Source organism: Aulonocara stuartgranti (assembly GCF_965226115.1).
Source record: "Aulonocara stuartgranti genome assembly, chromosome: 5".
In the NCBI taxonomy this organism is placed as follows: domain Eukaryota; kingdom Metazoa; phylum Chordata; class Actinopteri; order Cichliformes; family Cichlidae; genus Aulonocara; species Aulonocara stuartgranti.
Window position 1 is genome coordinate 11,966,212 of NC_138943.1, and position 16,602 is coordinate 11,982,813.

The 16,602-nt window shown below is 39.7% G+C and overlaps 1 protein-coding gene across 4 annotated transcripts in view; it reads right to left on the minus strand.

Annotated features, from left to right (window-relative positions):
* Nucleotides 1-2,323: 2,323 nt before the first annotated feature.
* Nucleotides 2,324-16,602, minus strand: part of rspo4 (R-spondin 4) — a 101,358-nt gene continuing 87,079 nt past the window's right edge. For all 4 annotated transcript variants that reach the window (XM_082534436.1, XM_082534435.1, XM_082534437.1 and 1 more), the window contains one exon: nucleotides 2,324-4,491. In XM_082534436.1, coding sequence (XP_082390562.1) covers nucleotides 4,355-4,491 — 137 coding nt within the window. In that variant the 3' untranslated portion in view covers nucleotides 2,324-4,354. The remainder of the gene's footprint in view (nucleotides 4,492-16,602) is intronic.

The following is a 16,602-nucleotide window of genomic DNA, read 5'->3' on the forward strand; positions in this document are numbered from 1 at the left end:
GCCATTTATCAGCTCTGGAGAAAAAAGAAAAAAAAAACAGAAGAAATACCCACATATTCAATCTTGCTACACCAACTATGCATACCAAGGTATACTTGTGCATATCAGACAAGCCAGGGGAAAATAAAAGAAAGAAGCTGGCATATAACTAAATAAAATTCATAGTGTGAGGTTAAACTCTGTAGTAACAAGCTTGAATATGTGGGACTTCTAAAGCTTTTTTAATTTTATAGAGATAGTTTGGTTTTCATGTTCAGGCTGCTGTGACAGTAATTTCCCAACTGCTGAGATAAATAAAGCAAGTCTTATCATTTTTAGGTTCACTGGAATAGCAACTTTAGAAACTGCAGAAGAAAAAGAAGCAAAGAACAATTTGTGCTCTTGCCAGGGGCGGAGCGTGGGGGTGGCTTACTGGGCTTAAGCCCGGGTTGTTTTGTCAGAAGCCCGGGGTCTTTTGGAGTGTAATTTTTTCATAGATGCCTGGCTGACAACTGTATAAAACAAAAAGTACACACAATATTCGAAGCACATAGTGCACACTTGGGGGAATTTACGACTGTGCGTGAATCCCCCCTGATATTGGTATGATCTGAGCTCAGGCACTAAGCGACTGAGCGAGGGGGCGGGGCAGCTGCTGCCTGTGTGCGCTGTTGGAGAGACGGAGCCAGCCATACCAAGGAGAGCTTAAGTTTGACCAGGTACCAAAGCAAATCATTCGTACCGTACAAATAATGTAAATATGACGGTGCATCACGAAAGATTGACATCAAACTGATCACTTGACCAATATTACGTTACTTGCTCTTCAAGTGAATCAACAAATGGCAAAATGAAAAGCCGAACAAATGCTATTTTTTTAGAGAGTCTTAGCTTACGTGTGTTTATTTCATATTTTCAGTTCTTACCCTCCCCGACTAAATCGGTTTCAGTTATGTACTGAAATATAAGAATGGACATTAGAGGCTTCTTTCAAAGAAAAAACTCAGGTAAATGTTATTTTATATATTATGCTTTGTATGTTGTTCAGTATATTTCTATGCAAAATAAGAGGGATTTCAGTACACAGCAGGATATTCACATTTGTAACCAGATATTTACATACACTTTAGGGAGAAAACATAAAACATTTTTACTGTACAAGATCAATTTAGAGTAAACTTTTGTTTTAGATAAATATTGAAATATCTTTTGAATTAGTTAAATGTCAGAATAAAGAGAGACAGAGCTTCTATTTTTTATCACTTTGATCAAATTTAGGAGTACATGTACACTAAGTTTATTGTTAATTAATAAGAAAACTCCAGAGATTCCATTCTGAGCTGAAGAAGCTTCTGATAGGTTAGTAGAGTCCATGTGAGTAAATTGGTGGCACAGCTGTGGATGCATATAAGGCAAAACACAGAGTCTGTTTCTTTGACATGGGAAAATCAAGAGATGTCAACCAAAACACCAGGAAAATAATTGTGGAGCTCCATAAGTGTGGCTCAATTTGAATACAATTTGGTGCCATTTGCAATTAAGAAATACAGATAGTTTCTCTCTTTACTCTTAAAGTTAACAAATATGTTTTTTATATTTATCAATCTAAAAAATAAACATTTAGTCTGATTTGATGTTACAATTATAAAAGTGTTTTTATCTGAAGAGTTTGTAAATATCTGGTTTCAACTGTATATTTGATGATTGTCAGCACAAAGAGGGAGAGAGAGGAGCAGAGAGGGAGATGGAGAATGAGGACAGAACAGAGGTGGAACAAGAGCAGGTGAGACACACATGTTAATCAAATGGTTGTTTACCAAAAGTATCACCGTATCATAGGTCCTCATGTATCTCGTACCTAGTGTTTCTTTTTAGGTTTGTTATTTTTCAAATTCTATATTTATTAAGTTATGCAGGCTTGTTTGCACAACAAGGCTAAATAATTATATAAACTTTTCTCAATCTAAATAGTGGACTTTGGTAGAATTAAAAAAATAAGTGTAGTGCAGGTCTATGATGATTTTTAGTGCTACTATCATCTAGTTCTGATTCTGGTTCTGTCTTGGTTAAGTCCTCAGTAGTCCTGATTTTGAACTGTTGTAGTCCTGTTTTAATTCTGGATCAGTTCTGGGTCTGGTTGAATTGGGGTTTAGTCCTCGTGTCTTGATACAGCCCTGACCTTGTTCTGCCTTGCTGCCTAATTAAAAAACTAGTTTTAGGTGTCCTGCATATGATATATATTTTTCCCTATAGGGAATATATATATATATATATATATATATATATATATATATATATATATATATATATGGTTTTTTAAAGAACCATGAAGACATCTGAAGAACCATTTAAGAACCATAATTTTTCTGAGTGTATATGAAGTCATTCTTCTTTGAACAAAACTCAAAACAGAGCCAATTAATCTTTCAGTCATTTATACCCCCCCCCCCAAAAAAAAAAAAAAAATCCCACATGCATACTACCCTTTTTTGGTTAAGCCCCGGGTGTTTCAAATGTCTGGCTCCGCCTCTGGCTCTTGCTAACATTATTTTCTGTTGGATACTGACAGCTTTGTTGTGGTTATCGTAGCTATTTTCTTAAACTGATTCAAGTTACAGTTATATTCGTTTTATCATGATAATGAATAACAGACACTTTATACACAGTCTTCAGGAGCTCAAATGCAAGTAAAGTAAATAATTTGTAGGCAATGTTAGCCTAAACTCTGGAAATAATGCCCATCACTTTTTTAAAAAGCCTGATATTTATGTCATGCTTTTTGCTTTTATAACATCTGTCTTCAGTTTTTACTTTGTGAGCTTCAGAAACGTCTGGGTTGCTTCTGCTGCATTTGGCTAAATATGAGTAGAAAGTACTGCTCTACACACATCGGAGTTCAGTAAATACTGATGACCACGGGAAGCAAAAGCACACCTTTTGCACATTATATTGCAGGTACACTTATGAGCCATTCCAAGCTTTTGACGTGCTCTTTTCTTCACAAATTTCATATAAATAAAATTGAACTGAATATTTTTGCAGTCCAATTTGATCCAAGTTTCTGTCCGGTCTGTCTGTACTAGAGCTGCTCTGGCTTTTGTCGTCTGTCTCTTCTTGGGGCTGATGGGTAGTTTCTGGTTATTTCTCTCATGTAATCTTCTCTTTGTGCTTGGATGATGATATGCCCACCTCCTGTTCTTTACTTAGCTGGATGCTGTTTGTCTTTACTATTTAATAATCCTTTGCTCACCAGCCACTGCTCCTTTCTATGCACGACCAGGACTTTAAGCTTCTGAGTTATGTTGTGGGGGTTGGGGGGTTGTTTGGGGTAGGGTGTGATTTATTTTTAAGCCCCTTAATTTATTAATAAATACTGAAGAAAAGTCAAAACTGTACATGAAACTTAAACCTACATAAAATAGGTCATCTGTAATTCCTATGGTATTTTACTTCAACCTCTAAAATTAAATCTGCACTCAATATTAATTATATAACTGTAACTTGAAATTTCTGCTAAACTGATGAAATGACCAGAGAAAATGTAGCTGTGAAACAATCTGTGGCTATAAAATCACTAAAAGATAATTATTTGAAAATCTGATTGAGAGATGGTGTTACGGCCCTAGCAGGGCCTCCTCCTGAAGGTGCCTGTGTGGGCGTGTCACACTACCTCTTCTGCCTGAGGTGCCACCTTTCCCTTTTGTGCAGCTGACTCTCGTCAGTAATCAAGGAGATTTAAGCCCAGGGAAAGGTGAGCTCTGGGCCAGAGTGCCATTTGTGTGGTTTACAGCTAGTGAGCTGAGTGTTTTTGTGGTGTTTCCAGCTGGTGAGCTGTGTTTTGTGGTTGTCAGCTAGTGAGCTGCGTTTTCCTTTTGACTTTTTGCCTTACTGACCGATGCCTGAGTTTTTGTTTGTTTCTTTTATGGTGATAACGGCTTGTCCGTCTCTTTTAGTTGAATTACTTCAATAAAACTGTTTTATTTAACTGTTTTGCCTCCCTGACTCCTTTTTCTGACCCGGTCACTTTTGTTACTTCCCCCTCCCCGCCTAGACCCCTCAGGGGAACGTAACAGATGGTTCATATGTTGCTCCTGCATGGGAAGCTTGAAATTAGCAATTTTTTTTTATTTTATTTTTTTTTTTTTGGGAGGATTTCAGTCCAAGGAGGCAGGTTAATGGTTGCTTTACCTGGTGAAGGGAGAGTTTTCCTCGCACCAAGCTGCTACTTTAGACAGTTTTAATACACTAGTGAAAAGCACGACCTCTTAGGAACTTTTAGTTCAGTCTCGATTTATGCTTCTGACCGCTTGGAAACGATACGGATTTATGACATATTTTCATATATGTTCCATGTTACATCGTGTCTGTCTCCCCCTCAGGGATCTCCATGATGTCTTTGCTCCCCTGTGGTTGTTCTGTTTCTTGAGTTGCCAACGCTGTCGCTGGTGTGCAGTCGTAGCCGTTTTCGTTCCTTCTTCTTTCCAAGTCCTCCTTTTTTATTCTGTCTTCTTTCTGACAGATAAAAAATATAAAACAAGTCAACATGAAACATTAAATATCACACATGGCACATCTGCATTTCAGATTAGTTGTCTACATGCATTTTTTATCATAATTAAAAGAAAAACTTTATTTAATAACATATATGCATGTGTATATACATATTTATGAGTATATTTAGTGAATAACACACTAGACAGCTAAAGTAAATGGAAGGATTTTTTTTCTCCTGTTCATCATAATTTAGACATTTATAAATAAATCCAGTTATTCAGTCATAGTCTGTGTTGAAGGTGAAGAGAATACTTTTAAATCTATATCAAGCTAATTTTGATGCCTTATTTAGATGAAAATGTTGTCATCATGTTTTTATCTTAAAACACACTAAAGTAACCAATAACAGTTTTTGCAACTCCTGAATCGAAAGGTTAATAATTCCATTATAAGACACTTACTAAACGTCAGCATTGTTTTAGTGAAAAGTGTCTAAATAATACTGCAATAGAAGAAATAAAACTTGAAGAAATCTGAGCTTGGTGATTGGAAAAAGAGCAGAACCTAAAGGCTTTTACATCTAATAACTTTTTGCACTCCTAAATGTTTCAGAACTGTTTTCCATCTTTCCATCCATTGTGTTTGGTTTAAAGTGAAAATTTAAAAAAAAGGCTTTTTGAGGTGTCCTTAAACACAATCGGTTTGGAAATCACTACAGTAAAAAAGAACACTTTTATGTTGCAGTGTGACTCATCAGACAGTAGTTTGTCTTCTACCTTAGAAACCCATCAGGCTGTCTTAAACCTAAACAGCTTGATTCATCTTCCCAGTTGGTCTCCACTGGCTAACCCTTCCAGCTTTGTTAATAATTTACTTAATGTGTGTGTAAAATGTTCTGGTCTTGGACAATTACTGTATTCTGTGACCTGATGCTCTGAGGTTCTGTTGGCTGACGGTCCACATCAGGCAGGTTTCAGTAAAATGTTCTCAGTGATGTTTAGCTGCTTTGATAATGGGCCGTATGTTTACAGAGACAGGAGAAAGCTTTTAATGCTCTTCAGCACTGATCTGATGCATTATCTGCTGTGGACACACATGCATCATATGTAATGTCATTTATTTTAAAGACCCGAGGACTTTAAATGAAACTTCAGTGGGTCTGAACACAATGAAAAAATGTTTTGGTATTTCAAAATACATCATGACATATTAGTTTAAAACTTAACCATAGATCTCATATAGCTGTCTCATGCTGTTAAGGTAAAGTTTAGCTTAGATAGAAAATGTGGTTTTAATGTTCAGGAAAGGAGAGGGGAGCTTCAGTATCTCTGGCATAAGCTTAAAGGTGGAATCATTTTCTGTAATATATAGCACTGATGTTGATTTAGAGCTTGGTTGGACATCAGAGTAAAAACAACTGCACGCAGAGAGGCAGTAAAAGAAGAAAGGAAGCAAACCCCAAGAAACATACTCTCGTGGTCACACCAGCGTTTATAAAGAATCTTTCTGCCCCACCTGCCAAAAATAAAAAATATATCTCTAACTTAACAAGTAATCCATTTCATATCTATTAATATGTGCTCACTAGCCAATCTCTAATGAGCCACATGGTCAAGAAGACCTGCTCGAACTGATCATCAGAATGAGGAAGAAAATAGATTTAAGTGACTTAGAACATGGCTTGTTTTTGGTGACGGATGGGTTGCTGACCTGCTGGGATTTTCCCGCACAAACATCTTTACAGAGAACGATCTGAAAGGATATCCAGTCTGCCTCGTTGAGGAGAATGGCCAGACTGCTTCAAGCTGATAAGAAGGCAACAGTAACTCAAAAAACCGCTTATTGAAACCAAGTTATGTAGAAGAATGTGTCTGAACACACAACATGTGGAGCCTTGAAACGGAGGAACATACAGGCTGCCACAAGCTAAGAACAGGAAACTAAGACTACAATAGAAGCAATAAAAGCATTAAGGCTTCAGTTGGATTTCTATGGGACTGCATATAACAGTGTTAAAACGTTCTTTTTTTATGTGCAATGTAATTATTCTGCACTACTCAGTATAAACCCTGAATCAAAGAGACATTTTTAATTCATTCACTTTATTTAACCTCTTGAGCTCAACATTTATAAAGACAGACCGACCACGAAAAGACGCCATTACAAGGATGCAAAACTAAAATTAAGCAGTGACATGAAAACTGAGTGTCAGCCATATAACATACAAACCTGTTTATAATTTTATGTTATAATAAAAGTATTCCTTAAAAGTCAGTGAAACAAACGGGCTGTTTCCAATTATTAAGAATAGATTTTTAGTAGAATTAATGCAAAAGAAAAGTATTTTGGTGGGTTAATAAATGTATTTCGTAAGGCTTGGTAAGGACTTGTTTTTAAATTTGAAAGGTTTTTCTTTTCTCTTCTTATTACTTCATTGGTAAGTTGGGTTTCACGCTGGGTTGAAAAAGGCTAAAGTGAACTCGAAAACTGATGCTCAGAAAAAACACAAACAATTCAAATAGAATTACAATTCCTTTCTTTTCTTTTGGCCGTCGTTCCTTTTGTTTTCGCTCCATCTCATTCCATCCAAAACATTTGGACGTGCGCCGCGCACATTACACAGATGAAGAAAATACAGATGGTGCTTTCACTGTGTCATGCACACAAAATCACATCCATCAATTCAAACTGCTGGTTGCCTTTGCGCAGCTCCACAGCGGCACGGTGGTGTTGTAACTGCCTTGTTCAGCAGAACATCCCTTGCATTTTTGGGGCAATCCTGGAGTTTCTACTTTCTTCCCACAAACCAATCCAGATATCTCAGACTGGCGGTCTCTAAGTCAGCTGTGTGTGTGGTGTTTTTGAGGCAGTGGCAGTGAAACCAATTCATCTTCGTAGGTTAGTTACATATTGACGCTCACACTTTGTTTTTACTGATATTTAGTTATATTTCTGTCACGTCAACAGCTAAAGTGATGAAAAGAACGTTTAATACTGTGTTCAATACTTTCACCCCCCACTGCTGTCATCTGCCCCTCATTAGTAATAAGAGCGTATCCTCACAGATTGGACTTTTTAAATCCACACTGTCTCTTCTCCTTATATTCTTCTTAAAACTCAATTCCTCTTTCCCCTCTCCATGCACTTCTTCTCTCCTTTCCCCCCCCTGACATCTCTTCATTTTTTTAATCTGTCCTTCATTAGTGCTGTCACAAAGTGTTTTATTTTGGAAGCTGTGTTGATGATTGAGAATAAGGGCAGGTTGTCCCAAAATGCCTCTGTACTATCTGTGTGTCTACATTATACACACTAATTCTTAAAACTGAAACCCTGTGGTGACTATTAAAACGTGCATATGAACATGCACGCGTTACATTTGAATTTGTGTGAGTGATAATGGTGTAAGTTCACAATCCAGACTTACTTTTCTTTTAATAACTACAGATTCTATAAATCTTGGTAAGATAGGAGGTTAACGGCTACATTGACTGAATCAGCTGACTTGGAATAGTTTGCATGCGAGCTTGTTTCTGCTGCTGAAATGTTTTTATTTTTTTCCACCCATAACTCGAAATTTCAAGTTAATACGTCAAGATATAATAACTTCAAATTTCACGTTCCACTCTGCCTATCAGGAACTAGGAACTGCTGTGAGGTTACATCATGTCGTTGCTTCAGATGGTGGAAGGCGTCAGCTACCAGTGCTACAGCTGCAAGGTCACGAATGAACGAACTGCAGAGTGCTTTCAGCGTGGTGGCACAAATGATGAAATCCTTGTGCTACTAGCTGAACCGTGTGGCGTTGTTATCAGTACAACAGCAATTTGTTCATGTTTACTATACATTGTTAGCTCACTGATGCGATTTTGAGTCTGCCTCTACATCCGTTTCTGGGTAACAAGGAAACGATGTAATTCATGGAAGAAAATAACTCAAACTATGAGCACTATAGTAAAGTCTGAAAAACATATTTACTTTTTGGATCTGGGATAGTTTTATGTTATGGATAAGGGTGTGCATCAACTCTACACTGAGTAAACTTATAGCCATAGATGATTACACAACAGGACTATCTATCATAACTATCATTTTCCTGGACCCCACTTCTTATCTTCTCACTGTGCTTCCACACTTAAAGAAAGACCTTTTGGTTGTAGCTCTGCGAGAAAAATCACTACTCGCCACATTTATCCAGACTATGTATGAAAGTACCCAGATAATGCACCACTCCATTACTATTCCTCTGCTTCTGCAGAGCTTGGACATCATCTCTGTTGCTGTGAAGTGTTTACCTTTGACTGTAATTACTGTGGATTATTTATTCTTCCAATATTACAAACAAAAATTGCACTTCGTTTTCTCTCCCCCCGGGCTTTTAGCACGCAGAGCTGAGTCAAAGTGCTTTCTGTGTGAGTATCTCAGAACTTTTGATCTATTATTTTAGTGGTTGCTTAGTTTTAAGCTATCTTGTTTGTTGCAATGTAAAGTACAGAATCAGCTGCAACCTGTGATGTGTGCATCATAACCCGATTCCTGTAAGCGCAGAACCCTCAGCCACACACACCTTGACCACATATGTGAGTTGGAGAAGACCTGTTTCTGCCTGCAAGTAAAAAAAAAATCTTTATATGCAACAGCGTTCACCCTTTTTCTCCTGCTCTAGGTGTTTCTTTTCTCTCTCTCTCTCACACACTCTCTCTCACACACACACACACACACACACACACACACACACACACACACACACACGCACAAAAGAAAAAATGGAGACAGCGAACCACATGTGTTGGAAGCTGGTATGTCATGAGAGTGGAATATCTCCCAGCCATCTTAACTGAATCAAGCATAGTGCTGGAAAACTCCCCTGCTCATCCCATAACAATCTGACCACAGGAAGACTACAAACACACACGCAAACATAAACGTTCACATTCACAGTTAGTGTGCAGACACAGAAATACAAATGTTGCCCTGGTGATTATTCTACTGAATTCCATCTTTGCACTAAAACCATGACATTAAAAAATGCGACCACATCACAAACTCTTTTGGAGAATTTCTCCACTTTTATGTTAAACAATGAAAACAGACATCAAACTCTTACATGTGTCGCCAGTAAACTGTTGACCTGAACACACCAAGCCAAAACTTCTGAATGTCTCCGCTTCATGTGGGAATTTTTACACTACAGTTTTTGGGCACAGTTTCTTGATTGTTTTCCCAAATTGACAGACTTTTCTATGAAAAATACCAGATTGGATTTATTAGTGATGATATCATCAGAACACAGACTGATGGATATTGTTTTCCTGCATTAGTGTAAATTAAAGTATACTTAATTCTTCTTCTTCTTTTTTTGTAATTACAGATTTTTAAAAGGTTAGATAAAAAATGTTTTGTCATTTATTTATTGGAATGTGTAGCCTTGAAATGACTGTAGTTGGTCTAAACTTCCCGTGTTGGGCCCTGGGTCATTAATCAAACAACCTAATTTTGATGAAATTGGCAGCGCCGAGCTCAGATTCTTTTTTTAGCCAAACCACTAAAACGAAGCGATGTTATTCACAAGATGTTTACCATCAATGTGGAACACAAGAACAACATGTCAGTTCATTTTAGAATTTTAGTTTTGTGAAGTGATGACAATCTATTCTCCCATTTTGGTATGAACACTCATGTGTGAGTGAGGCACAATGACTTTGTTTACTTCGGGTCTGTAAGAGAAAATGTGTAGTGGCCATTTAAATCCAGATAATATCCCAGTGAGATGTGGCCATATCTCAAATGGCTCTCATTTACTAAACAAGGATAAAAAAGATCAAATTTTATGGTTTTATGCTCTTGAGCCTATACTGACTCCTTGCACAACTCGGTTATAATCAGAGCCACATGTTGTGAAAGAAAAAAGAAGCACATACATCAGCATAATGGATGACAAATCAGCATGCAGCCCTTTTGGGTGTGCACACATCCTCAGAATAGTGAAACCAACTAACACGTACAAGTGGTACAGCTGAGCAATGACACAAGTTACTTAAAAAATAGACGTTTCCATGCTTGAATTATGGTCGAAAATATCTATGAGGAACATTTTTGACTGGAGCTTCACTGAGACTGGTGAGTGTCCATTCTGTTAGGAAGATTCCAGTGGTGACAGTATTACTGCATGACTTTGTATGATTGTGAAAAGGAATGCTTTAGTTTTAAATTCCTCACCAGATGGAGGGTTGGATAACTATCCAATGTTAGTTCAGTCTACAAGTGGTATGTGGAACGTCAACATGGTCCAATCAAATGCAGTCACGGCAAACAAAGGAATAAACTCAAAATGAGACGGTAATGGGTGGTGCAAGTAGGAACATCCATCCATCCATCCATCATGAATCACAGAACCAATCTCGGGGTCCATGACCCCGCGCTTCACTCGGACTTTCTGACCACGTCATGATCCACCTAATCCCCGCGTACAGACAGAGGCTGAAGCTCTCCAAACCTGTCGTGAGGACTAAAAAACTGTGGAGCAACGAGGCTGTGGAGGAGCTTCGCACGTGTTTGGAGACCACAGACTGGGACACATTGAAGGCTGCTTCTAACAGCTTGGACGAGTTTACGGACACTGTCACCTCCTATATCCACTTCTGTGAGGACAGCATTGTGCCATCACGCACCAGGGTGAGTTATAACAATGACAAACCCTGGTTTACTCCTAAACTCAAAAAGCTGTGGCTGGAAAAGAGAAAGGCGTTCAGAAGCGGAGACAGGGACTGCTACAGAGAGGCCAAGTACAGGTTCACTAAAGAAGTGGACATTGCTAAACATCAGCACTCTGAGAAGATGCAGCAGCAGATCTCAGAGAATGACTCGGCCTCTGTGTGGAAAGGTTTTAGGAATATCACAAACTACAAGCCTAAAACCCCCCACTCCACTGATGACTTGCTCTTAGCCAACACCCTTAACGACTTCTACTGCCGTTTTGACGAGCCATCAGGCAGCCTTCACACCTCCAACGGCCCCAACAATAGAGGCACTTTGGACACTAATTCCCCCACCTCTCCCCCCTCCATAGAGCCATCACCACCTTCAAACTGTTCACCTACAACACCCCCCTCCTCACCCCACACAAAAGAGGATTTCACACCACCTCCTCCCACCACAACTCTTCATATTCATGAAGCAGATGTGAGGAAGCAGTTTAAGAACCTGAATGCTCGGAAAGCTCCCGGCCCAGACGGCGTGTCTCCTGCCACCCTCAGACACTGTGCAAACGAGCTGGCCCCAGTGTTTTCTGGCATTTTCAACTCCTCACTGCAGGCATGTCATGTGCCTGCCTGCTTCAAGTCCTCCACCATAATCCCTGTCCCCAAGAAACCTAGGATCACTGGACTAAATGACTACAGACCCGTGGCTCTGACATCTGTGGTCATGAAGTCATTTGAGCGCCTAGTTCTCTCCCATCTCAAGACCCTCACGGCCCCCCTCCTGGACCCCCTGCAGTTTGCATATAGAGCCAACAGGTCTGTAGACGACGCCATCAACATGGCCCTACACTTCATCCTGCAGCATCTGGACTCCCCAGGAACCTACGCCAGGATCCTGTTTGTGGACTTCAGCTCTGCCTTCAACACCATCCTTCCAGACCATCTCCGAGGCAAGCTTTCCCAGATGAATGTGCCTGATCCCATCTGCCGGTGGATCACTGACTTCCCGACGGACAGGAAGCAGCATGTGAGGCTGGGAAAGAATGTCTCGGACTCCCGGACCATCAGCACCGGCTCCCCTCAGGGCTGTGTTCTTTCTCCTCTGCTCTTCTCCCTGTACACCAACTGCTGCACCTCCACCCACCAGTCTGTCAAGCTAATCAAGTTTGCAGATGACACCACCGTTATCGGACTCATCTCGGACGGGGATGAGTCTGCCTACAGGAGGGAGGTTGAACGTCTGGTGTCCTGGTGCAGCCACAACAACCTGGTGCTGAATGCCCAGAAGACAGTGGAGATTATTGTGGACTTCAGGAAGCACACAGCCCCACTCCCCCCCATCATCCTGACTGACACCCCCATCACCTCTGTGGACTCATTCCGCTTCCTGGGTACCACCATCACCCAGGACCTGAAGTGGGAGCCCACCATCACCTCCGTCATTAAGAAAGCCCAGCAGAGGATGTACTTCCTGAGGCAGCTGAAGAAATTCAACCTGCCAACACAGACGATGATGCAGTTCTACACTGCAATCATCGAGTCCATCCTCACCTCCTCCATCACCGTGTGGTACGCTGGAGCCACTATCAGGGACAAACAGAGACTGCAGCGTGTTGTGCGCTCTGCTGAGAAGGTGATTGGCTGCAGACTCCCATCTCTGCAGGACCTGTACACCTCCAGGACATTGCGGCGTGCAGCTCGGATCTCAGCTGACCCTTCTCACCCTGGACACAGTCTGTTTGACCTGCTCCCTTCAGGCAGGAGGCTCCGGTCCATTCGCACCAGAACCTCTCGCCATAAGAACAGTTTCTTCCCCTCTGCTGTTGGACACATGAACAATAACCATATGACTGTCCCCGCTACTAACACATGACCCTACGCTGTGTTCACTGCATCATTCCATGTTTGGCACTGATCACCATCTGCACTCATGTATATATCTTTCAACGTAGCACTCTTAATTCTTATTCTCATGTATATATCTCATGTATAGCTCATGCACATATCTTTCAACGTAGCACTCTTAATTCTTATTCTCATGTATATATCTCATGTATATCTCATGCACATATCTTTCTACGTAGCACTTTTAATTCTTATCCCTACTTTTATTTTTTCATGTCTATTTAAGTGCTATTTATGACACTATGTTTGCACTGAAGCACCGCAGCAATTTCCTAATGTTGTAAACCTGCTCAACATTTGGCAATAAACCCCTTTCTGATTCTGATTCTGATTCTTAAACCATATCTTAAACAGCTATACTGAAAAGTAAAAAAAAAACACTCTGTCGCCTAATCCACAGCTTCCACATACAAATCCCCTACCCTATAGCAAAAATAGGGAAATACAGCTACTGTCAAAAGTACACCGAAAGCTAAAAAAAAAGCTTGAGTAAAAGTTGAACATCAGGTACAGTGAGAACAATTGCGTGTGTAGGTAGCTTTAACTTTCAGGCACATCGCGGAGGATGTCGTGCAGGAAACTGCTGTAGATCCTTAAGGACAAAAGATGCCTGCTAGTTGCAAAATTAGTACTGAAGCGGAACATTGGGGCATCTTTGATACATTCACTGTATACAAGGACCACCTGTGCAGCTCACTAGATGTCCAAATCTCAATAATCTTATAAAGATGTTAGAAAAGTACATTGAAATTGGTTGAATCCTGCCAAATTGAATCAGTCACAGTAACACAAAACCTCATGAAAATGTTTGGAAACCACCTAAGAACACACTTTTTTCATCTCTGCCCACAGACTGAAGGGCAGTCTGAAAGAATGCGTGAAAGTTTCATTACTTGCTTTCTTCACTTTCTGCCTTTAAAAATGCTTTAACCTCCTAGGACCTGGCATCCACATATGTGGACATCATATTTTGGGTTACTTAGACCAAAATACTCAATTTTGCTCTACAAGGGCCTGATATCCACTTACGAGGACATTATACTGCTACTGTTCTATCGAAATTTTAAATGAATATCCTCATATGTGGCTCTCATTTTTCTTAGAAACTAAAATTAGGTTAAAAAAAAATAAAAATCTGCTAATTCTTTGTTTTTACATTTATCAGGCCCCAATCAGCCCATATATCAAAGAGAAATTAAAAATGCATGCCGTGGAAGAGTTCGGGGGTTAAAGACATCTAAGAAATGAAAGTGAGAGAATGAGACACTGTGGAGCAAACTTACTCCTTAAAAAGTACCTGTTGTCCAGGGTTTAGCTGCCCCGAGGCTACCTCTGCACTGTTCAATGTGCAGTAACTTAATACATGTGGTACTTGGAAAAAAGCACTTTAGCTCACTGTCTGTGTTGGGTTACACTGCAACTTTACCCAGATCCATATGTTATGGGATGAGAGGGCACACTGAGTTCTGTACTGTACAGACCAAAGTAGCAGCGTTTGAAATTGAAATCTAAAATAACTCCCTCTGAGTGAGGATGGTATACAATCCAACGCATCACAGCTAGAATTTTCCTTTTATCCTCAAAAAATGAGAGAAAAAACAAACTGAAAGTCTGACAATTAAATACTTATAAAAGCCTACAGAAGTATATTCTCAAGTGTGTTTGGTTGAAGGTAAAATCACACATTACTTCAAAACATGTGTAAAGTAAGAAACATGATCGGCATGTGTGAAATTTCACGATGAGGCTGCTAAAAGAACATCGCATAAACAAGCCATACTTTCCATTTTAACAAATATAATTATCTAATCTGAGAGGTGTAATAATACCAAACTGAAACTAACGATTAGCCATATAATGATTTTGTTTTTCATTTGACAGCGGCTGACAGGACGTTTGTGGTCTTTTTGACGTCTTACTTGCATCACAATTAGCCAAATTCTCTTGTTGTGCCAGACCAGTAAATGAGCTCACATCCTGATATAAAATGATCTGGATAATATCCCCGTGTCGCCTCAAAAGTCCCTTTATAAATGTCACACATGGTCTCTATTAATTGACAGTGGGCCCAGTCCAGAACATGTCTCTTGTCAACATCATGGAGTAGAAAAAAATGTTTCATTCCGAAAGCGAGCAAACGAGTTATAGATGGGGTCAGCAAACCACTTTGGTTTTATAATTATGTAAAGTACTGCGGCACTGATGGAAAAATAATGAGAAATGGACCTTTGACAGGGAAGTTCAACCACAGTTGTTTTTGTCTGTTGTAATACAGATGCAAGACAGATGCATGCTGCTGGACTTCAACCATAGTAGTTTCCTTCCAGTTTACATTTGCGTTGCACTGCATCATAAAACACTAGCTATGCAGCCACTTTCAATTTTACAGCAGAGGAAATACATTAAGGCCTAAATAGGGGCTATGCTGCTGCTTTCCCTTTTTTAAATGCAAGCTGAGTAAATCAGTCTGACTTGGGGAGATTATCACCACCATAAATACAATTTAATGTTTTCATGCTAATGGCAAGCATGTGTCTGTAGCCACAAAGCCCTTTCACAAATACATACATGCAGACCCAACTTATGGAAAGATTGTTTGAGTTATCCACATGCAGATGAAATACAGATCACTCAGCTTGTGATTAGATTTTTCCCCCTCACTCATGCAGGTTAGGGTTACAACCAGCTGATTTTCGGTCGCTTAGTTTACAAGTTGATGCAAAAATGCACAAAAATACCTCGACTATTTTTGGTTTCTTAAATGGTGGTTAAATCCTGGTTAATTGAAGCACCCACACATAATCCACACTTTGACTGGGGAATGTGTACAATTAAGTGATAAGTAAAAACTCAAGGTGTACTTTTAGTGCCTTGGGTGTTTGTGAAGTACTGACATGATTTTCTCTATGTAGTACTTGGACCATCTAGCCTCATTTTTGTCACATACATTTAAGTTCATGAATATTTGGACAATAAAACACTTTTTTGTAATTTTGCCTCTGTACACTACCACAGCTGATTTGAAATCAGACAATCAAGATGTTTCACGGGCTCAAAAGTAAGTGGAAAAACTAACATAATAATATAAGGTCTGTTTTTAATACTTGATTTGGATAAAAACTTGGTTGGAATCTCTTGCAGTTACTGACTGCCTGGCATCTAAAACCTATGCACATCACTATGTACATGTCCTTCATATGCTCCGCAGGCCTTTAGTGTAACTGCCTTCTGCAATTCCACAAGAATTCTGAAAGCATGCTCTATAGAACCACAGCTTTTGACCATGCAAGAATAATCCATTTCCTTACCTAGATTCTGTGAAGGTTCTCAGTCATCCAGGTCATCGTAGTCAAAGGAGCTTGCAAAGAAAAGCATCTGGACTTCTTTAAGTTGCTTGAAGACGTTTCACCTCTCATCCGAGAAGCTTCTTCAGTTCTAAGGTCAAATGGCGGAGAGTCCCAGATTTAAACCCAGTGGGAGTTTCCCCCCAAAGTGGGACAAAAGGACGCCCCGATGATCCATTGTT